Raw genomic sequence first — 24,368 nt, 5'->3', positions numbered from 1 at the left:
GGAAACAGAGGTTAAGTGACTTGCCCACAGTCACACAGCTGAGGTGTCAGAGGCAGATGTGAACCCATAATGCCTCCCATGATTCAGATTGTTAATTTGCACAGATAAACCCTTGATTACTTGGATCAAGAGACTGGGAATATCCCAATGGAGCAGATATCAGGGCAAGGAGAATGGGGAGGAGGAGACCACATTTAAGCTCTGTAGTCTTGAGTGGACATTTAGGAAGCTGTGGCTGTGCCCACAGCCACAAAGTTTAGCGAAATCCCTGCCCTCCTCCTCCAGTTCTGTTCCAGTCAGGCAATCTCACACACAGAGAAACAAAATAACACATGCTCTATGCTTTACCACTGGATTTTGCAAATGTCATGAAAGAAAGGCCATCCTTGAAGAGGTGTTGAAGGAGAGCAGCATTTCAGTGCGTCTCAAGGAAGCCTACCCCACCAAGTCCTGACATTGTGGGTTTTGAAGAGCATGAGAACAGGTAAGGCTCACCATTCCTGAAAGGTTTTCAACCTTGGTCCATCCAGTGTCCACTGTGTGAGGACCGGCTGAGCTAGAACGAGAAAGGTGTGACCAAAGAGATGCTGGTAACCAAGGAATACACTTCAGAACCAAACCGATGAAACCATCTGTCCTTGAAGGTACCTGAGGGATGGGTAGGACTCTCCAGCCAGTAAAAGACCCCACCAGCAGAGGCACACATCTATTTGAGGAAGGCTGGTGTAGAGTCACAGTCAGACAGGACCGAGGTTATCTATCTCAACCCGTAACTGAAGAGACATCCTCACCATCCTGCCAAGCGGTCACAGATGAGTCTTGACCACCCATTCATTCAACCTCCTGCAATCTGGCTTCCATCCACAGTACTACAGAAACTCCTGCCTCCAAGGTTACCAGTGACCCTAATGATCAAATCCAAAGGCCTTCACTCACTCCTTACACACTTTTAGCTTTTGAAAGTACTAGATGCTCCTGACTACCTTTGTCCCCATAATTATGTTTGTTATTTATGTAATTTCCAACTAGTTGGTGCCTCACACTCAATGCTTCATGTCAGTCTTACTCAGTGGCTTGCATTGAAGGATGATGTAAAGCTAGGTGGGACCACCAGGGTGGGTGACAGAGTCACTCCATGAAGAGTGACGGACTACATTTAAATTGAAATTTATTGAGACAAAAATGCAAAGCCTCACATTCAAATTCAGTTTATTTTTCAAGCACCAGAGGGGAAGGCAGAAAAGTCTAGAGGTCTGAGTAGAGCAGAGCTTCAGGCCAGTCAACAGTGCAATCTTGGGCTGCACTATGATAGGTTAGCTCCCCGAATAGAGGTTAGCTCCCTTGTGCTCTGCCCCGGTCAGACCACAGTGTGTGACATTTTAGGAAGGCCACTGGTGATCCAGAGAGCCTCTAGGCTGCTCACGAGGAGGGTGAAGTACAAAGAACTCAGGATGTAGAAACAGAGGTTTGGGGATGATGGGTATGATAGCAGTCCTCACCTACATGGGCAAGGGTCTAGATTCGTTTTGCTTGTCAGGGCGGTGTAATGGAACTCTGACCGGACCTGGAACAAGGTATGATCTGGTCAGGAATGCCCAGTTCTGATACTTAGCCTTTGCTCCTGCTGCTGGGAAGGAGCCCAAACTTAGGAAAGGGGATCTTCTTCTATCACAGGCCATGACCCTCCTAGAATGATCTTTGGTGCCAAACCCAGTGGCCTTTCCTCAGTCCTCATCCTTTCTACCTTCTCTGCAGCCTTTGATGCTGGTGATCACCTTCTTCTCCTTGACGCTCTTCTCCCCAGGCTTTTGTGACACTGCTCTTTCTTGGTCCACCTCCTACCTGCCTGACCACTCCTGGCTCCTTTGCTGGACCTTCCTATAAACCACGCCCTCTAGGAGGAGGTGCTCCCCAAGGCTCCATCCTCAGCCCTCACCTCTTCTTGCTCCACCCTACCTCAGTTCATGATCTCACCTGCTTCTATTGGTTCCCTTATCTGTTCTCAGATATATTTCATCTAGCCCTGACCACTGTCCTGACCCCTAGTCTCACATCTGCAACTGCCTATTGAACATTTTGAACTGTATGTCTTCAATTCAACATGTCCACAATTGAATTCATTACCTTTTCCCCAAACCCCGCCCCCAACTTCCCTATTCCTACTGGGGGCACACCATCCTCCCAAGTATCCTGGCTCACAACTTCAAGGCCATCCTCAACTCACCATCCATTCCCCCAACCAATCCTGCCAAGCCTTGTTTCTACCTTCGTTATCTCTCCTATATACATCTCTTTTTCTCCACCTACACAGCCATGTGGTTGAGGCACTTATCACCTCGTGCCTGGACTACTGCAATGCCCTCCTGATTAGTCTGCCTGCCTCTCCAACTGAACACACATTCTCCTGTGAGAAACCACAAATTTCTCAGTATCAGGGCCCATTCTACTTTTCTTCCAGGATCCCCAGTGCCTAGTAGATGATGTATGATATCTCTAGAGTATGGAGATTGGTCTGCATGGGACATACAGGTTTGAGTCTTCCCCTTTGTTTCATTTGAAAGCCTTTTTGATTAGATTTGGAAGGTTCCAGGAAAAAATTTCATCAATTCTCATTAGGTATACTGCACTCTTTTTATCTTAAACATCTTCCAGAAATCCAAATCCCTTCCTTGGGGTACACCTTACCAGGTAACTGTCTTCTCGATCCTTTCATTTCAATGGGCAGGAGCGATGGAAATGCCCCCAGTGTCCCCAAGGTCCTCACTTTCTAACCTTTGGCAGTTTTTTCTAGGTTCTTCCTGGAATGACCATTTGTGCCTGAATGACTCATCAGAACCTCATTTCTGTGACCTTGTACATAATTCACTTTAACAAAAGAGCGAAACGTACGATTCATAGAAATGCGTATAAGAATGGAGACAGAAGCCGGAGAGAACGCCAAGGATCTCTGAAGAGCCAATGGCTCTCTCTCCTTGTACTCCTTCCCATGCAGCAGGGCATCTGAGGGTCTCATAAAAAAAGCCCAGTGACCAATGTACTGATGAGGTTAAGTCGAATAATGACCATTTCCAGAAGGCAGTGATTTAAACTTTTCATTTTCTTTCAGTGTATTAAGTGAAACTATATGAGATTTAAGTACACACTCTTTAAAGTAGGTAAGATGTCACTGGTTTTCAAAATTGGAAAGCCATTTAGAATCATGCAACTTAACTCCTTCGTTTTACAGAGAAGGGGCCTGAGGGCCAGAGGAAAAAAGTGATACGACCACAGCTAGGAAGTCAAACTGGGTTTCAAATACAGCCCACTAGTGCTAAATCCTGGGTTCTTTCTTCTACAGCAGCTTTCTTTTCTCAAGGCAGCCGACCAAATTTAGACCAACATAAAACAAATCACTCTAATCTAAAGCCTAATGAACTCCAGGAATTGCTGGGGAGGAGAGGTGGGGAGACGAGGGGAGAGAAGGAGTGGAACAGGAAGGAAAAAGAGGAAGAAAGGGAGAGGGAGAGAAAGAGATGAGAAGAGGGAGGAGAGACAGAGACAGAGGTGAGAGATCTTAGCTACATAATCAAGAACTATTCCTGAAAATTAGGTAATAGATTTTACCCATCCTAGTGCATTTAGGAGAATGTGGGTAAATATTAACTTTGAGCATAAGCAAAACTTTGTTCTCTTGAGAAAAATGCCATGGTCACCTTTGAAAGAAACAGCATTAAAGCCATTTGTTACTCCAAAAGATCTAGATGCAGATCGATGATCTTTCCCACAGACTTCACCAACCTCAATGTTCACTCAGACAAGAAAATCCAACATGGTGGGCAATGTGTGCACTTCCTTAATTCACACAGCATCCCAAGCCCAAAACAAAGTTCCCACTATTTTCTCCTATAATATTTTCCAATTAATGTTCTGTTGTTGAAGCAGCTCACCACAAACATTCTGGGCCTCAGTTCTGTCCTCTGTAAGAAGACTGGGACCCCAGCTCTAAACCTCAGTGAATCTGTGACTATTACCTGGTGAAAGCATTCCAGCTGAGAACTCAGCACAGTCCCCCGGGTGCACACGCGCACACGCGCACGCGCGCACACACACACACAAAAGAGCCAACATTTTCAAGGTATAATTTCTTTAATAAATTAACGCCAGTCAAAATACAGTGCCGGACACGATGCAGCTCAACATGCTGGTAACGTTGGTCATGAAGCACCTGTGTTTCTGGGAGAGTGGGGGGAGCCCCGCCTCTTCTAGTGGTTCCTGGGATTAGTTCCAGAGAGGCCCTTGGCTTCTGCCCTGCTGCCAACCTCATGCAGAGGATTCCTGAATGCTTCATTCCCCCCAAACTTGACCCTGATCCCACCCCCCCACCCCCAAAGGAAAAAAAAAACACAACCTGATAGCTAAAGGGATATCCATACACAATCACTCTACAGTAATGCTTGTTACTCAATTACCCAAAATTAAGAGACCTGGTTAACCCACACTAAATCTTGGTTTTACATTGGAAAAATACCTCAGCAGCAGCAGGAAGTCACATGTGCATGAGCTAATGTTCCTGTAACATAGGATGTGGAGGCACTGACTGATTCAAACCCCATCCAGACCCGCATCACGAGGGGCTAGCAATTCCTACTGCAAGCCCAGCCGCCTAAATTCACCCATTTGGTCATCTAGCCACTGCTTGGAAGACCTGTCCTCCAAAGGGCCAAGTGGGAGTGGTCCAGTTGACTGGTCCTGCAGTCAGGGGCTACATGCCCTGTGGAACGTTATCAAATACAAGGCTCACTTGTGACAGGGAGCCCTACAATGGGACCGAGCAACCCAACTGGACCAAGAGAGAGGGCTGGGAGCTAGCTCAGCTCTAAGACCCCCACAGAAAAACACTTTTCCAGCCCTTCCACAGAGAAGTACAGGAATCAGGAACATACATGGGAAGTGTCTGTCAGAAGGACTTGGGATGCGACATACGAGGAACATCCAGCTACCTTAATGAAGCAAACTTGACCCAAATGGTAAGTTCATAGGGCTAAAAATAAGATACTCCAGATGCTTAGGCTCTTGAGATACACATAAAAGTTTCTCAATTATTGGATAAACTATTTCAGATTATGGTAGTCTATCTCTCCATAAGACTCACTGATATATGTATTATACTGCTGCAAATATTGAGTTGGGCATAAAAATACAATTTATGAAAGACAGGCTTGAACATTCCCATTTCTAGTCCTTTCATAAAGCTCTCTTCTCTCTAAAGGTAACTACAGAGCACAGGCGGGTGTGCATGTCCTCAGCGCCACCAACTATACAGGGGGCAAGGCCACCATGTCCCTGTCCAGCTCAAACTCATCAGCGCCATCAGGTGAAAAAAGACACGTTGGTGGTTTCCACGGAGATTCTTCAAGGCAAGATGGATACAGCTTCCCCACAGTGCATCGGAAATCTCTCCCCAAGTCCCAGAGCACGCGCTCGGATATGTGCTGCCGCAGAGACCAGCGGTCAAGCTCCACGTCGTATTGGTAGGTGGCATATTTTGCTCTCTCATTTAAGTGGGTTTCTCGCATAAAAACGCACAAAGAATTGGAAATCACCACAGCTCTCACACAAGGGTCAGAGTACCGCTTGGCAGGGATGTTGGCCGCCATCCTCCATTCATTCTTGTTCACATCGTAGACTTCCACAGTGACTGAAGACCCATCTACGGTGCTGGTCGGCAGTCTTAGGCCAGAGCTGCTGGCGATGTGGAGGCCTCCGATGTAGAAGATCTGATCACCAAAAGCGGCAGCTGAAGCAAAGGATCTGCTCGTCTGCCTCATGGCCATTTCCACCCAGGAATCAGACCTGGGAAAGTAGCAGTACATGAGATTCAGTGTCATCACGTAAATGCAATCGTGGACCACCACTGCGGCACTCCACTGCCAGGCACAGGGCAAGGGGCTCACGAGGGTCCACTCGTCCTTCTCCGTGTCGTACCTCTCCACGGTCCTTCGGTTGAGCTCCCCGCCCACGCTATCTCCCCCGATGGCATAGATGTAGCCTTCACAGCAGACCAGAGAGGGCTTGATGCGGACGAAGAGCATCGGGGTCTTTGGGAACCAAGTGTTCTGCTGTGCATCGAACCAGTAAAAGCAGTTCACCGTTCTGAAGGCAGCCTGAAGCTTGCTCGTTTTACTGTGATTCAGCTTTGTGTTCTTCAGAGGAACCTGCCCCCCTGCTATGTAGATGTCGTTATCAGGAGTTACGAGGGTGCCAACCTTATGCAGATCAGCAGGCGGACTGCAAATCTTGTAAACTTTTTCTGCTTGAGGGCTGTAACAGACAGAGGAGTAAAGACTACCAGGGTTTTCAGAAGCAGCCTCGATGAAAATCATCATTTCCTCTTTAGTCATGCCAAGTCTTGGCTTGAAAAACTTGGGCATAGACTTATAGAGACCCTGAACCACAACGGATTTATCATTGGGCGGCAGACCTTGAAACCAGGCTCTCTGCGTCACTTCCGAAAGGGCATCGATTCTAATTTGGCTGAGGACTGAGGACAGATACTGTGACCGCGATTCCGGATTGTACTCGAGCCACAACATGGCAGCTTCACGGACCGTCTCCTCCTTCTCCACGTTCAGGTTGTCGCTACTCAGGATGTCTATGAGCAGGTCGTGAGAGAGCTGCATGAATGCGTCCTGGTGATACACAGCAGTGAACTTGTGCTCCACCATCCGCTTGGCACTTTGCTTCAACTCCTCACAGCTGAAGAGATCCGCAAAACTCAGTAAGCGAACACAGTTCTCGGCGTTTATTTTTTTAATTAAGTATTCTCGACATCGCTGTAACACATCTTCTACCTAAAATTTAAAAAAAGCCAATGAGAGCAGAATAGATTCCTCTGTTTTTTCACAAGAAGTACCCAGAGTCAGATGCTCTACACACAATATTAGAGCATTCCTACCTTCAGGGATCATAAACAAAGCCCAAAATTCAGAAGCCCAAAGCTCCTGGTCAGTTTCCCACCCAAGGACCAAAGAGCCCCACTTATCTGCTCTCGGCACATTATCAAACAAATAAACAAATGAATACACAGACAGATAGATAAAGTGGGCTGAAGAAGAAAAACGTGCACAAATATACCAAAGTATCACTGATAAGTATTACAAACAAACCATTAGGTTTAAAAAGAAGCTTTAACAATTAATCCTGGAGGTTCTTATCCTAGGGTCTATGAACTTGGGTTTTTTAAATTTTTTTTTATAATATTTCAATAAAACTGGCTTCCTCCGTATTTTATTTTATGCATTTAAAAGCACTATTTCAAAAAGGGCTCCATAGGCTTTCCCCAGACAGCTGCTTAGAGTCCAGGCCACAAAAAGGGGAAGAAGCTGTGGTCCGTGGCTTCTCAGAGGCCACTGAGTCTAAGCCCCTAATTTGTAATCAATTATACCTGGGACATTCCTGAAATTGAGCTCTTCCCTACTTAGGACAAGTCACCTCAACGATCATTTAAGAGTCTCCCATGTGTCAGGTGCAATGCTGAGCACGGGACCAGCTGGACTTAACAGAATGAGTGAGGATGACAACTCATTCATTTCAGAGAGAAGGAGCTCAAGACGTAAGAACAGTGTCCTTCTCAAGGTCACAGAGCCAGCGAATGGTAGAACCAGTGCTCCTTCCACTATTTAGACACCAAGTTGACTTACTAATTATTAGTATGGAGGGAATCATAACAAGTATCACTGTTGGCACTTTCTAGTTAAGGAAGGACAAATTCTTCCTAAAAATAACAAGGAACAAGTCTAGAAGTAATTACAAATTGTGAAAATTTAAATCTGTAATTTTCACTACCTAGACACTTGGTGTTCTGGGGATAGTTTGTTTATCCTTAAAAGGAAGGAGGCACACATCTCAGCGTAAGCCAATAAGAGAGTTACTAACTGCGGCGTTTATTCATCTGGTGGTCTTTTAAGTAGCTAGTTAGAAAGAGAACCATAGCCATAAAGTTCTTGTTCTAGGATTGGCTGGGTGGCCTTCCCCAAGTGGGGAAGGCTCAGATTCCAGGCATCCTCCCCTGGGCACCTTCCCATGACACATCTGTCGCTATGCCAGAATAAGTTTATTAAAGAACCAACATAAAATTCCTGAGTGGCAAAGTTAACTGGAGTCTAGATTTCCTAAGCTGTTCTCCCTTCTTCAGCAATTTGGAAAAGTGTTTGGGGTGGGGGCGGGGGGGGGGGGTCTGTAGGCTTCCTGCTAAGAGATAATTTACCAGTAATTGAAAGGCAGTATTTACAGTCAGTATTCTCTTTTTTTTGGAGGGGGGGGTGGAGGTGGGGCAGGGGATGCAAAGTTTCAGGTTTGGGTTCAAAAACCTTAACTTCCAAAGGAAGCAGATACAAATAGCTAGGGCCCTGTATCAGCACATCTTCCAGTAGTCAGGGGTACACTGGTGCGCACACAGCCCCCTTCGGGGAGAGAAAGGAGCATAAAAGTGAATACTGCCTCTTCCCTACCTAACCCTTAGCAGTGACAAGTCACCTGCTCCTGAAATCAAACCTTCTGTCAGCCCTGGCAAGGATAACGGATTTCAAAGAAAATCTTATCCTTGATCTTCTAAAATGTTCACTGGGTAAAATGACAGAAAACAGATGATAGAAATAAATTATCACAGATAAAGACATTAAACAAGTTTTACTCTGGCTCAAGGATGCCTTGGCCATGTACCCTTCAGTCAAGTGGCCTTCAATGTACCAGGCAAAGATTTATGGTTCAGCCACTACTCCGAGACCTTGTCAAATAAAGAAGAAGGGCCACCATGTCTCTGCCATCTTTGAGGGGGCTGTGGACATGCAACCCGGCAGATATTCCCAAACTATTATGATATGCTGGTTGATTCTGCTAGTTGTCTCTCCTGACCCCCACCCCCACCCCACCCTTTCTTTGTTGTAAGGGATAGCTCTTAGGATCAAGGGAAGGGATACATTGGAAATGTAGGTGATATAAAAACAAAAGCTAGCTATAAAAATTCACTTGAATAAAGTAATCCCAATAGAAATTAGGATATAAGTTTCCAATACTCTTGAAACAAAAGCCTATGAAGTACATGAATGCAGTAAACAAACATAAAGAGCTTAATGTGAAATCTCACATCTTAGATAAATGGAAACATCATGCGACATGTAATTTCAATTAAATTTTTAGAAAATGTGCCTAGGTCAGTTTCCGTATTAAGAATAATGTGCCATTTTTAACAGTTTAAAAAAAGATCTTCTAGTTCAAAACAAGGGGAAATAAACTACTAGTTCTTTCCTTATTTTATTCAAAAGGAGAAGGGAGGGAAGGAGACTCAACTCTTTTATGTTGTAAAACATACATTATGATATTTCAAAACAGAGTAGTAGAGGAAAGCACTAAAGGAAATCACCAAGAACGCTTCCTTAAACTTAACAGGAAGTTATCACAGCTCAGCTGAACATCAGAGAACTCCCTCGACCCAGTGAACACCCACCTGTAGGAAGCAGGCGGTTTCATAGAGCTGCTCCACAGTGCCATCATTTATTGCCAAATTCCCTGTGTACGCATAAGCTATGATGAGCTGTAAAGTAGCCGAGTCAACATTCCTCAGGTTCACGTGCGTCTGTTTACTTTCACTGAGTCCGATCATGAACATGGCCCTGGGGGGAACCCACAAGTCTTAATTTAGTGTAAATATAAGAGTAAAATTTAATAAAGACATTTGTTACCCAGAGCTTGAAACTCCCTAGTCAAGAAAATGTATCAGAAAGTTTAGAAGAATTAAGCTAGATCAAAGGCAAATGACTAATTCGAATCACTAGATTCTAAGGAAGCCCAAAGGAATTTCACTTTCTGCCAAGATGGTCAGTCTGCCCCACTCCTCCACTCTCACTGTCAACAGTCAGCTTAACGTACTCAATATCTCATTTGTCCAGGACCTGCCATGTGCAATGCCAACACCATGGAAGAGGTGAACAAACAGGATCCGACTGTTCACCCCCAAAGCCCTAAACATCCAGCTGCAGACAGGAAGTTCACACACATATCCAACAACAAACAAACCAAGGCTACATACTGACAACTGCCAATGGAGAAGAGAGATTTCTTTCAGACTCTGGGTAGGCTTTGGAACTTCTTCACAAGACTTCCAGGATCAAGAATGTTTTGGGCAAGAAACAAAAGCAAAAATCCTCCCATCCCTCAGTGGAGTCATACAATCAGATATGACTCAAAGGAGTCGAGACCTTGGAAAAGCACCAAGTTGGGTTGATAAAGAACAGCCCATCCACGAAGTGCCCTCCCTTTCCACTCCCCCACCCCCACCCATTTGGGAAGGTGCTTGCTAAGAAGCAGACATAAGTATGCTTGGGTTTGAAGACAGACTTTCTCCCATCTTGTTTTTGTGTGCTGCATGACTACATTCAGTAATCGAGTGCGTGATTGTTTTTTAAAGTGGTACCAGTAGTCCAGAAGGGTAAGCGATCCTTGACTAGAGTGGCCAGAGAAGGCTCCCTGTAAAGAGAGATAAGCCTTGAGCTAGGCCCTGGATAGATGGATGAATAAATACTTATTAAGTGCTTACTATGTGCAAAGCACTAGGGATACTATGAGGAAAGGGTTCTTAAGGAGCTTGTGTTTTAATTGGAAGAAAGAACACACACATACATGGAAGAGGTTTCAGCTGCAGGCCAGATGATAGAAAGGCCCTTGCTTTTCAGGGGGGCTATAGCCACTGAAGAATCTTCTTCTATGTCATTTCCGCCAGTGAAGAATCTTCTTCTATGTCTCTGATCTCTTCTATGTCTACCTTCTCTGTCTCTGATGCTAAGCCATTTGACAGCACCAAGAACGTTTCTTTTCCAAGCCTGTAGCTGCTGAGAAGACAGGGGCTGTGATGCCCATAGGATTTTCAGGTCCCATTTCCATCAAGGTGGCTTCCCATGATGGTGGCTTCAGGGACCAAGCTGGAAACCAGATCAGTGGTCTGGGGGATACTGATCTCCCTAGGGCTCTTGGGGCCATATCCATGGCATCTGGAGGGGATGCAGTGGTTGAGATGGTGGTGCTGTGACGCGCCTCCCACCTACAGCCCTCCCACCCCCCAATCTCTGCTTCAGCTAGCAGAAGAACAGAGAAGTGGATGCTGTGTTTGAGGACAGCAAGTAAACCAACCTGGCTAGAGAGAGAGAAGGTTGGAAAGGCAAACTGAGACCACAGCAGCACAGAGAACCTTGGAGGACAAACAAAAGAGTTTCTGCTTCATTTGGATGAAAATGAGCTACGGTTTTGTAGTAGCAAAGTACTCCAACACAAAAGAGAGACCCATGTGCTAGAAATAAACAAGCTGTGACACACAACTGTCATGAAAGGAACAGCACTGTGCTATAAGCAAAGAGGAGTGTGATGAATCCGCATGGGAAACTGATGTGAACTGACACAAAATGAACCAAGTCAAGCAAGGGAGCCGCAAAAGTTGGTGGGGGGGAGGGGTTGGGGAGAAGGAACAAACAAGCAAAACTGAGTGCTAGGAAGCAGCTAGGCGAAGATGCCCCACACTAATTCTCTGCCAAGGTGGGAGTGCTGGGGCTAAGGTGGTGGGGACACATGGCTTAGTTCTGTCTTTTATTCTTTGTTATAAGAGATGGCTCTCTGAAAAACGAAGACATTGGAACATGTAGATGGTGTACAAACAAAAAGCAACAATACATTTTAGTTAAAAAATAAAGATGAGCAATGTTCCTAAGCAGGAGGCCAGGATACCAACTATGGATACTCAGGTACAATGAATAGAGGCCTGCTCTATGGTGATGGCAATGAGTCTAGGACACATGTCAGGAGACCTAAATTCAAGGGCAAATTCTCATGTTCCTTAGCTATGTGATCTTAGGCAACTCATTTACAATGTCTAGGCCTGTTCCCCCCGTAAAATGAGGCCAGAAATTCTTAAGACGACCTCGCTCCAGGGTAACCAGCTGTGAGCAAAGCTCGTTCCAAACTGTAAAGCTCTAGGTTAATGTGAGCTAATACACAGGGGAGGGACAGGGAAGCGAGAGAGGCTAAGAAGGAAAAATTAAGGCTTCAGAAATGGATACCTGGGAGCTTGGTGATACCACTGAAAGAAAGAGCAAATTTAAGAAGCCAGTCTTGAGGGAAAAAGGAGCTCAGTTTCAGACATTGGGCCCAGGCACGAAGCGGAAATGTCTAAAATATTATTAGTGGTACATGATTAAAACTTGAGAATTAAGATCCAAGTTGGATTTGGGGATTACCTACTCTGAGAAAGTAAAAATGCAGAGCACAGCTGAGAAGATGCAGAGAGAAGGGCACCGTGGGCAGAGTACTATCTCTTAGAATCAGAAAGACAGACACTCGCCTCCTTCCAAACCACTTAACCTCTAGGATTCTCTACTAACTCATGGAAGGGTGATATGAAAGAAGGAAGGAAGGAAGGAAGGAAGGAAGGAAGGAAGGAAGGGAGGGAGGGAGGGAGGGAGGGAGAGAGGGAGTGGGGAAGATCAACAAAGTACTAAAAAACCAGCTGGAGGGAGAAATGAGATAGGGAAACTAAATTTCCACCATCACCAGGATTCAAAACCAGGCTTCTCCAGACCCCTCCAGAGGTCAGATCACCACACTGATGGCTACGCTGCACCTGCAAATTCATTTGGGAGTGACAGAGCCAGAAGAAACCTAGGTATTGTTTCCATCTCTTCTGCTAGTCCAGAGTCCAGTCCTTTGGAAGAGGAACAGAATATGGGAAGTTAAAAACTTGCTACAGAGATAGTTTTCTGAACCCCAGCTGTTTGTAAGAGCCATAATGGTGTGTTTCCCAAGGGATGGAGTGCACTCCATTCTGGGAAGGAGTTTGGCAAGAGATTTTACCAACCTGATCCAGTAGATATAAAAATTAAATTTAGGAGAAAGAGCGAAAAATGCCTTGGTAAAGCCAGAATCTGGGTAAAAGAGGACAAGGAAGGCCCTTTCTGGTTCTAAGCCCTAAGAACAACATAGAACAAGTCATGGGAGAGAAGGTACAACCAGTAAGTGATTGGGGAAAACAAAAGTGAGCTGTGAATTATATTGGTGGTCGCAGGTGTCTCTATCATGATGCACACAGTGTGGGAGACAAAGAGACGCTGAACCACCATCAAGAGGCATTCAATCTTAAAAACATCACAAAGCCTGGGGGGCCTGGGGGTAAGCCGCTCATCAAAACTCACACTGAGATAGTACTTTCAAGGTTTATAAAGTGTTTCCTTTTCAATAGGCTTCTAAGGCAAACAACTAAGTGCCTTCATAAGAGTCAAAGAGCTAGGGCCATGAGTTGGATATCCCGACAAGACTTCTTGGGCCTTGGACCAGCATTCTTCCCATGAGACCACACAGTCCATCACTCCTTGAACAAGAGCTGAAGAGCACAATGGCATTGTACAATGGGGACGATAATAATGACATCTAGCTCTCAGGGTGGTTGAGTATCAAATTAAAATTTAACAATTGTAGAGCACTTAACACAGTGCTTTGCATATAGTGAATAATATAGAAATGTTAGATATCATCATTATCCTAGATTGACTAGACTGGGGCCCACCAATTTAGAAAACATCTCAATTTCAGCAAAGAAGTTAGAAATCTCTCATGATATCCTTGTAGACCAAATGAGGAAATGTGGACTGGACAGCAATATCGTTAAGTAGAGCTATATCTGACTGTATAATCAAACCCAAAGTACTGACATCCATTTCAACTGAGATAAAGGCAATAATGAACTCTTGATATCTGTTCTACTTACTACTTTATCAATAATCTCAATAAAGCTATGGAAGGCATGGTCATCAAATTTGCAGATGACACAAAGCTTGGAGGAATAAGTAACGTAATGGATGACAGAACCAACATTCAAATGGTCCTAATCAGCTAGAACAATAAGCCTAACCCATGAAAATGAAATTAAACAGCCACAAACCCTGTATATTTAGGGCTGAAAAAACTAACTGTACTAGTCTGGTAAATAAAAGGTCTGCCTTGATAATCCTTCATGTGAAAAAGACCTGGAGGAGAGAGTTGAGCTAACAGTGCCCCGTTGCTATGGAAACAATCAGCATGATCTCAGACCTGAGCCCATCAGGAGTGGGTACCTAGGCCCTGAGAGGACTTGAGCAGCCCAGCCCCCATCAGGCCAGGCTGCTTCTCGGTTTGTGCTCAGGACTTGGACTCTGATCTCAACTCCAGGTCCAGCAATCAATCCTTCCTGAGCCTCAAAAGGTTTTAAATGGGTGTGACTTTATTAGTTTTAAGTCAGCTAGCCAATTTAAAATCTAAATCTGAAGGTAATTTTGCCTTTAGCAAGGAATCTGGTAAAGATAAAGCATGATAAAGTAGAATATGCTAAATAACAGCAGGAAATGAAGAAAAAGCCCAAACCAACTGTCTTCTCCTCCCAAGTAACAACACTTCTGTAAGCATCAATAATGATTCTAGAATACTACTTAAAAGTTAAGCCTTTTGCAAATTTTAAATTTATGAAGGGAGGGTCTTTTTGAATAGATTGCTTTAAAAGACCAAAAGAAAATAAAGGGATGATTTCTCTTATGTCTCTGTTTGTTGGAAACATCTGTCAAAACACAAAAGTATTTCAAGGATCCAACATCGTACCACGGTAAGTTTTCCTCTACCATAGATCCCATGGCCCCTCTATGCCTCAATGGCAGGTTTTTGCAAACTGTTCTGTCCCCAAAGCTTCCATCACTTAGTAACCAACATTCTGATAAAGCCCCAGCAAAGCCAGGTCTGCTCTATGACTCTCAATCAGACAATCTATAGCTGAGTGCTTACTCAGAACCATGCCAGCTGGCCTGGGCCTCTCCAAGATGGCTGCGTTGACTAGCTTTTGAAAACTCAGTCATGCCCTCACGCAGAGAGGCGTAGGTCTTTTAAGTGGACCTAGTCAGAATAATGTAGATTTCAAACATCCAATTTAAAATTCCACGGTCCCCAGCTCTCATCTACCGTTTTTCTTTCCTTTAATCTTTTCCAAACTTCTTTTATCAGTTTCCTAAGTACAAGAAGATGATACAACCAAAGTAAGAGCATCTCTAAAGAAACTGAGGAGCAAAGTGGACCAAGAGATGGCCTTGGGGTCAGGAAACCCTAGACTCAATCAAGGACCACCACTGAGGCACACTGGCTGTGGGAACCTGAGCAAGCCTTCACTTTCCAGGCCAGTCTCTGGGGCTCTCCGTATCCACCAATGGGCACTGGGGGAAGGAGTTTCTGGAGTTTGGCACATTGATGTAATGGAGGTCTGCACACAATCATCCCACCTGTATAAAGAACTGAACAATACAGGACAGGACATCTTTGAGAATGGGCTCTGAGGGACCAATATTAAAACAAAGAAATCCAGTCTGTACATAGAGACCTGAACAGATAAAATACCTACCTGAAATAAGAGCTACACGTTGCAAGAACCATCTTATGACAAGGGAACTCAGTGCCCTCGACAATTAACACTATATCAGTTAGCAGCTGCTGTTCATAGAACAGTCGTAACTGTTCCAACAAGGAAACAGCATATTCCGTATTGATCTGCCTCTCGTCCTGAGTGGACATGACTGTATTCCATTAATATCTCTAGGACCAGATTAAGGTAGTTGCAGTCTTTCTGATGGAAGATCAGGTGAATGCCTCAGTCAAAAGAGAAACAACTCTAAGTGAGGTTATTTGTAGCATTCAGAACCTGAGCCACTCAGATTCACTCACTAATCAGTATTTTGTTGCAGATTTAGAACAACTCCTAAATGATTCCACGTTAAGGATGCACCAAACTCTTCTTCAGAGGATTTCAAGATGGTCTGTAGATATGGTGCTCAAATTGGCAATAATACTGCACAGAAGTGAGAGGAATTAGGAGAGGAGGTAGATTTCGTGGCAGCATCCTGGGATCCACTTGAGTAACTGAAATGAAAAACACTGCATTGAGTAGGGAATCCAGTCCAATACATTTTTAGAAAGCAATGCCTCAAATGACATTTAGATGTAAGTTGTATTTATTTGAAGTACAATTTTAGACACTACCCTAAAAAGAAAGGAGCTATTCTAAAATGCTATTAAAATCTGAGTATAAACACACCCTTAGTTTAGAAATAAGAGACAGAAGGACAACTTCGATGTCTTATTTCCCATTCCAAAAGCAAACATGCCAGAAAGATGGTAACAAGATGTAAATGCTTGTTAATTCTTATTTTGGAGAGTCTTTATGAATATAGAATACGAGTAAAAAGTCCACAAAGCGAGCTAGGCTTTCTAGTCATTTGGAATGAAGCTGCTTTAAGGAAAACCCACTTTCTTAGAGGTTATTCTTGACAATACAGTCATCTAATACATTCAAGTAACATGTTATGTTAAATTTCATCATCTCCCATGTTCATCATTGATAGTGCAGCCCAGCCTCCTTCTAAGGGCTTCTTTACTTACCTCAACCAGAATGTGCACGACATGCTCACAAAGCCCACATTCCACTCAAACTGGACTCCTTGGGTTTCTTTGTACAAGCTCCACTCAGTACCTAAAAGGGCCTCCCACTGTATGGCATCCCTGGCTTCCTCCAAGGTTCAGTGAATGGACTACATCCTATGGGAGACTTTCCCGGTGCCCCCCGCTGGGAGAGCTCACTGGTTTCAGGGAAGGTGCTGACTCCTTTCCCGGTCTCTGTCCAAACCTGCCAAACTTCACAGAGCACCTGAAATGGCAGGTTCTTATCAAATGCTTTGCCATTTTGTCTGTCCACCTTGTATCTCCCGGGAGAATTCAAATCAATACACATATTTACTAAATGCCTATGCGGTGCCAAACCAGAACCTTCCCTGCTCTCAAGGAGCTTACCTTCTACTGGGTGGAAACAACACGTACACAGAGAACTAAATGCCAAAAAAAAAAAAAATCCATCATCCTATCAGGAATGCAGGCAGAGAAAACTCAGGGAATGAGGAAAGGCCCCTGGCAGGGGGTCAGAGCTGAGCTGAGCCTTGAAGGAAGCTAAAGGAGGTAAAGAAGAAGAGAGTACAAACTCTACTAGCAAAGATGGCTTGCCTTTCCACCCCCACCTCCTTGAATGGAGCGTAGGGGGTACTATCTTAAAATTTCTTAGCCACTATTTTCACATATCACTCCTTAGAAATAAGGATCAAATTATTGCAAAACTAAGAACCAAAAACACAACGGAACAGGGCTGAGGAGGAGGTGGTAGACATGGCTCCTAGTTCTGTTCACCTACTTCCTTGCTGGGTGACTCTGGGCAAGCCCGGGGCTGCTTCACCAACCTGGTAACTCAGAGAGGGCCTTGTGTTTCTAAGAGCTATACCCCGAGAGTTCATGACTCCACATACTCTTCTTTGGTATTGAATATGCAAGCTTCTTTTCCACTTTAACGTGTGTGTACACACATCTGAGAGCAGCATTTTGTTAGAGGAAATAGAAACTGAATAGGGAGATGTAAATTTTCTCATCATCGATCTATTCTGTCAACAAGTTTACAGGGTTGTTGTCAGGCCCAAACAAGATCATCTATGTAAGCATTCTGAAAACTTAAACTTACACTAAGTTTAAGATAGTAAAACAGCACCAATATTTTTGGGACATGCTGTATACAGAAATGGTGATGGAGCCCTATGACACCCGTGTTTTAAAATGATCAGTTCAAGCTTAGTTGACTAGCTACTCTGCTTTATGGAAGACAACAATTTGAAGGATCATTAAACTCCTTTACAAAGTCTTCAATGCATCCATGTTCTCCTCATGAGGTCTGCAATGGGACTGCCATGGGAGGCTCTCTCCTCCTGAATGTGTGTTCATTTTCTCCTGAAAGCCTTCTACAGAAGATCTACACAATACACTATGAGATCTTTTTAAATGCCATGGGTCAAATACTGAAGCTGAAGCTTAAATACTTTGGCCACATAATGAGAACATGGGACTCACTGGAAAAAACTCTGATGATGGGAAAGACTGAAGACAAAAGGAGAAGGGGACAGCAGAGGATGAGATGGATAGAGGGTCATGGAAACAACGAACAATGAGCTTGGACAGACTTGGAGAGATAGTGGAGGTCACCAAGAATTGGGCGGGACTGAGTGACTGACAGAACAACAACCACAAGGGCCCTCCCCTTTGCTCATGGCAGCTACATGACCGGGCCACCTCCTTGCCCAATCATATATCTCTTGGATGGTATCATTTACACCACTTCCTGTTTGAAAGTCATCAATGGCAGTTCATTAAAGCCAGTATTTCTGCTGCTTCTTTGTTCATCTACAACAAAGATTCTTCAATGATAATAGTACTGCATGATTTACAACCACGTAGCACGCAGGAAGAATATGCATTTGTATGTCAGCAGTTTGAGTTCCTTTAAAAGCAGGGCACAATTTCTAATCCAGCCCCCCTCTTCCTTGGATTAGGAGCTGGGTCTGCGGTGCCTGGACAACATGTACTACCAACCTACTGGACTACCAACTAAAGACATCTCCCACAACCGAAGCTGACTCCTTTGGCAAGCAAGGGTCTTCCTCTCATGACCCACGTGATATAATTAATCATAAGAATCACACTGCCTATACACTCCTTAGCAGTTCTTTAAAAGTGGTGGCGTATTGTTCAAGTTACATCTGTGTAAAAGTAATCCCAACAGTTTTCATTGTCAAGTTTTTCCATCCCAAGTTAGATTTCCAGGGGAACGTGAATAAGAGCACAGGATGCACTCCTGCATATACTATTTGGAAGGGCACATTCATATGGATAATTAAATCACGGATCCACTGAAGTGTTATAATTTCTAAGTCCAGTCCGATGCTGAATGCCTCACCACAGAAATATGACTAAACTGGAGAAAGCTATAACATTTCTATTTATGAATAACACAAACTATACTGACATATATTTTCCTACTTTTTTTTTTTCCCCAGAGGCTGTTCTGATAAAATGAGGAAGATGGACTGTTTATGAGGTAATAGGTCTATCAGGGTAAAGCAGAAGTCTCAGAGCAGTTTCTCACCTGGACCAAAGTTTAGGGACGTATGTGAACTATCAGCAGGAACAGTTCCTTTCAGAACAGATGAACAATTGAGGAGCTGCAAATAATAAAAGATATTTTCATTTACTAACAGAAAAAAACAATTAAATACCATTTATACCCCTTCAATTTTTCTTACCTGCAGTAGAAACAAGTGAATATAACCATGGATGAAATTATGGAGGGAAAGTGGAAAAAGGAATTTTTCTTACTCAAATTTGGGCCTTGTTTGAGAGGGCGTATGGGGGAGAGAAAAGACCTGAGTAGGAAATGTATACAAGTATATATATATAATATATATATGTGTGTGTATATCTATATCTATACATATTATAGATATCTATATCTATATACATAAAATGCCTAATTAAGTTACATGATGCTTAATTTCAAAAATTCAAAGGGCAAACACTTTTAACATGGAAACTATAAATGAGGATCTTGCTGATACCGCTAATATTTTGTTCCTAGAATGACAGTTATGCAAGAACGTCTATGCAAGGGTCAAATGGTCCTTCCTGCCAAACTATACTGCTACATGGATTTGATGTCAACTGTCAAGTTTCCAACAAAGTTAACTATGGAAGTATCCAAAACAGGTGTAAAAACAAAACAAACTTTGGGTCACTTCATTTCTAGATCAGAACTTGAATTACATGATAAAACCTAACCAGAATCTTCCACTCATTCAAAAACCAATCATGCGACAACTGGGCTACATTAACAAGCCAATTTTTAGACTAATAACATTTTTGATGATCAATACACTAGAAAAACTGGCTATTCTCCCACAGTAACACCAATTTAAAGATAAAATGAGTCATTCATTCCATGTTTATTGAGTGGCTGCTGCATACAGAGCACTAGAGGAGGTGCTGGGTGAGACATAAAATGTTTCCTTGCCCCCATGGAGACTGTGACCTAGTGAAGGATAAGTCTTAGAGAGAACGATGACTTCGATCTGCATTCAGACTCCATAGTTCTTTCCCGGGATATGGAGAGCATTTTCCATTGTAAGTCTTTTGGAATTGTCTTAGATCACTGCACTGCTCAGAAGAGCTAAGTGTATCAAAGCTGGTCATCATACAATGTTACTGTTACTGTGTGGCCTTCTTAAGCTAAGGTCTTTCCCAGGTCTCAGGTTGTCTGAGGCAACACCCATTCAGTGATGAAGGCTGGGTAAGAAATTCAATAGGCCAAAATGAAAGAGGGATTCTGAACACTGAAAAACTGCATGAACAAAGACATAGGCAAGAGGGCACATGGTAAGCTCGGGGAATGGCTGGATGATGATCACATGAATAACAGCTAACACGTAGCGCTTGAACATTTCACCTTCAGCCTTTAATATTTCTAGAGAACTTTAAGGTTTGCAAGGAACTTTGAAATAATTATCACAATAACCCTATACGGTAGTCACCATTATCATCATCCCATTTTGTAGATGAGCAAACTGAGGCTCAAAGAGGTTAAGTAAATCTGCCCAGGGTCACACAGCTGACAAGCAGACATAACAGTAGCAATGGCTGACATTTACATGGTGCTAATCGCTTTACAAATTTGACCTCATTTGATCCTCAAAACCACCCTGGAAGGGAGGTGTTCTTACTGTCCCGAGGTCAACTGACTTGTCTGTGGTCACACAGCTAGTAAGGGTCCGAGGCTGGATCTGAACTCTGGTCTTCCTGACTCCAGGCCCAGCACTGCCCTACCACATCAAAGGCCCCATTCTCCTTTCCTCTTCTCTGTTTCTGTCTCTTTCCTCCTTAACCCTCTCCTCTCTCTACGCTCTTTTCTTTGGTGATCTCACCTATTCACACTGCTTCAATGACCATTTCTAAGCAGCTGATTCCCATGTGTTCTGCTCAGTTTCCCATCTAAAGGAACTCCAGTAGCATATTCCCAACTCCCTCCTGGGTATTTCTACCTGCAAGTCTTCAAGGTACCTCAAACTCAAACCCATCACCTTCTCTCCCCAAACCAGGTCTCCCCTAATGTTTCTGTTTCTGCTGATGATGTTAACAACCACTGAGTCATCCTGGCTCTAAACTTCATCCTCTTCTATGCACCTTGCACTTCCAATCAGCTGTCAGTCCTCCTATCCATACCAGCTCGTCTCTATCTCCTCCTTTGCCGACTCCTGAATCCATGCTCAGGTACTCAGCTCTTCCTACTTTGTCTATCTTAAGAGCATCCTGCCTCCAGACTACTCTCAATTCAACAAGTTTTTATTAAGCACCTACTATGTGCTCAGCACTGGGGACAGAAAGAGAAAGTCCCTGTCCTCAAGAAGCTTCCATTTTATAACACTTACACAGAAAAGTCAATTAAAAGTTGATTCGAGCTAGAAGGGAATTTGAGGAGAGAACACCCCTAACTCAATGGCCCAGGAAAGATTTCCCAGAATAGGTGGTACCTGACACTGAGCCCTGACGACAATGAAGGACACCAAGAGGCGAAGGTGAGGAAAGACTGCATAGCACTGTCTACGCAAAGGCAGAGAGGAAGGAGATGAAATGTGAGGTCAATGAACAGCAAAATGAGCCACTGAGGCACACACCTCTCCTACATGGAGCTGGGTCTGAGGGATGGCCAGGGAACAGGAGTCTTCATCCTTCTGCAGCTTCCGCCACTCCTGTGGCTCTCGGGACCCAGCAAGCTGCCCTTCTGCTCTCCTTCTACCTGTCTGACCCTTTGTAGTTTCTTTTGCTTCATCATTATTCACAACATGACCCCTAACCATTGGGGACTTCCAAGCTTCTGTTCTCAGCCCACTTTTCTCCTCTCTTTACACCCTCTCTTGGTGATCTTGGGCACAATTATCTCTATGTCCGACCCCTAAATCTATACAGCATGATCTCAAAGTCTTAAAGCAATTTTAAGCTATGAAAGTTTATTAAACCTAAAGACCATGCTAAGACTTTGGGGACAACCTGATCATTCATTCCTGATCTCTCTTCTGCCACCAATCCCACAACACCAACTGCCTACTGCCCACCTCTCCTAGAATGTCTCCTGGGCAATGCAACACCCAAGGGGGAACATGTCTAAAACAGAATTCCTATCTTTTCTCTTCTTCCCATATTCATTCAGTTCATGAAGGGAAATAATATAGAATGAGCCTGGACCAAGATAGAGCTAGACTGAAATAAATTCCTTAGAAAAAAATCAAGAGCACCATGTACCAAACGGATTTTGCCCTGCAGTAGATCAAAGGAATGGAATCCTTACTGGAAACAAGGATGGTGTCAATAAAGAAGCAAGCATGCGGGCCAATTCCTAGGATTTTCCAAATAAGGAAGATGAGGCTACTGGTTCCCAAGAAGTCTGCTTTGGGCAAAAGATGCTTGTCCTCCCAGCTTTTTCACTGCGTTCACCCAAGGCAACAGGAATCAAATCAAATGGCCCAGAAAACTCCCTCCTTCCTTTCTCCTTTCAATGCTGGAGAAGGAAAAACAAAAATCGTCTAGTATCTAGATACAATACCAACTGCTTTTTTGTATAAAATGACTGTTCTCTACAGTGGTTAGGTTCTATACTGTATCGTAATATCATTATAGCATTTGCTACCCATGGAAAAAATGGGTCAAAATGAGTTTGTTATGAGAAAAAGTGTAACAAATCCAAGTACCTGTATGACCAAAAGAGGAGACGGCCTGATCAAAGAAAGAGAATGAAAAACAACATTTGGACAGCCAAAAGAAAGACTCGAGCCCACTGGGTAGATTCCATATGAACTAGTTCCAGGGACCCACTGACAGCTATCAGGGCAGCGAGGTGGTACAGAGAATAGGATGTCAGGGGTGGAGTCAGGAATTCTCAAATCTGGCCTTAAACACTTACTAGCTATGTGACCCTGGGCAAATCACCTAACCCTGTTTGCCGCGGTTGCTCATCTGTAAAGTGAGCTGAAAAAGGAAATGGCAGAGCACTCTTGGCCAAGAAATCCCCAAATGGGATCACAAAGAGTCAAGCACAACTGAAAAACACCTGACAGGTATCATCCCAGACGAGGCGGCGTGGGACAAGTTGTTAGTACCTCAAGACGACTGTGGACCTGTCAAAATACTAGAGTAGTGACTTTTAGGTCTTCAACACTCTTGTGAGCTGGCCTGAGATCAATAACACTGTCTCTCTCAAGAACTGTATGCTGATTTCTGAATCAAACAAACCAATCTCAGTTTAACTCAAGTTGTGGGTTCCCCTCACTGGAGGTCTGCAAGCACATGCCAAGTGACCACCTGTTGCATGTTCTGGCAAGAATTCCTTTAGAACGCGGGTTCTCAACCTTCGTGAGTCATGGACTCTTCTGACAATCTGAAATTATACTGAAATAAAGTTATCAAAATATTTAAAAAAAGAAAAAGTTCAGAACCCCCAAGTCAAGAGTTAATGTTTGCTAAAGGACATAAGTTAGTTAATATGGCCACTGAGGCCCCTTACAATTCTCAAATTCTGTGACTGGAAAATTGGAAACTGGCTGTAAACCACTTTAAGGAGTCAGTGTAAATAACTATATAGCCGAAGGGAAAGAGCAATAGGGTTTTTGAGAGCTGAAGCCTATACTGTGATCCCTGCAAGGTCATGGGGGAGTCACTTCCTGTCCTGGGCACTCAGCTTCCCATTCTATTAACTTTTCCCCTTCATCTAAATCTGCAGAGGTAGAAAGCAGGAATCTGGCTCCTGAGAAAGGACTGAATGCCCTTGGCCATAGCTTTTGGCTGAAAATCAAAGACCCTGCCTAGAGTGAATCTCATAGAAGGTCAGAGGCTGAAGGCAGCTCAGCTGAGAGACTATCTGGAAGCCAGTTTCTTCACTGTTCAGATGACCAGCCCAGGAGTCAGGGCCCCAGCTCCACTAGTAGCTGGGCCCCTTCTAGCTTCACCTATAAAAAGCAGGCGTGGCCAGATCTCTAGGTTCTCATGGACAGGTCTAAAATTTTACACTTCTCAAAACTGAATCATTTCCCCCTTCAGATCAAAACTTCTGAGAGTGGCACAAATCTTAAATTCTTAGGAAACGATAGGGATTAATTTAATTTGGGGGAGAAGGGAGAGGTTGGAGGGAGGACTGGGCATGGACAAAACACATTTGCCCCCCAGATTTCCACAGTAGCTGCCTCACCCTTTGCTCAGTTACTTCTGAAATTTCTTCTTTTGTCTCAAGGGTTTACATGGTAGTTCTGAAGCGTAGAACTTTGGAACATGGACATGTGCCCTGATGTCCGATGCTGTTGCTGGAAAATAACTAGGAAGCCACTTCTTTCAAACTGATCTTTACTATTTCACCTATTTACAGAACTTCCCCC

At 43.9% G+C, this 24,368-nt stretch overlaps 1 protein-coding gene across 1 annotated transcript in view; it reads right to left on the bottom strand.

Annotated features, from left to right (window-relative positions):
- Positions 1–4,110: 4,110 nt before the first annotated feature.
- Positions 4,111–24,368, bottom strand: part of KBTBD2 (kelch repeat and BTB domain containing 2) — a 30,170-nt gene continuing 9,912 nt past the window's right edge. The window contains exons 2-5 of the mRNA XM_036739491.1: positions 19,043–19,118; positions 15,434–15,948; positions 9,485–9,650; positions 4,111–6,830 (exon numbers count right to left, since the gene is read on the bottom strand). Coding sequence (XP_036595386.1) covers positions 5,295–6,830; positions 9,485–9,650; positions 15,434–15,603 — 1,872 coding nt within the window. The 5' untranslated portion in view covers positions 15,604–15,948; positions 19,043–19,118 and the 3' untranslated portion in view covers positions 4,111–5,294. The remainder of the gene's footprint in view (positions 6,831–9,484; positions 9,651–15,433; positions 15,949–19,042; positions 19,119–24,368) is intronic.

The sequence above is a fragment of the Trichosurus vulpecula genome, chromosome 9, assembly GCF_011100635.1.
Source record: "Trichosurus vulpecula isolate mTriVul1 chromosome 9, mTriVul1.pri, whole genome shotgun sequence".
NCBI lineage: Eukaryota > Metazoa > Chordata > Mammalia > Diprotodontia > Phalangeridae > Trichosurus > Trichosurus vulpecula.
This window is presented reverse-complemented; position numbering and strand designations above follow the sequence as displayed.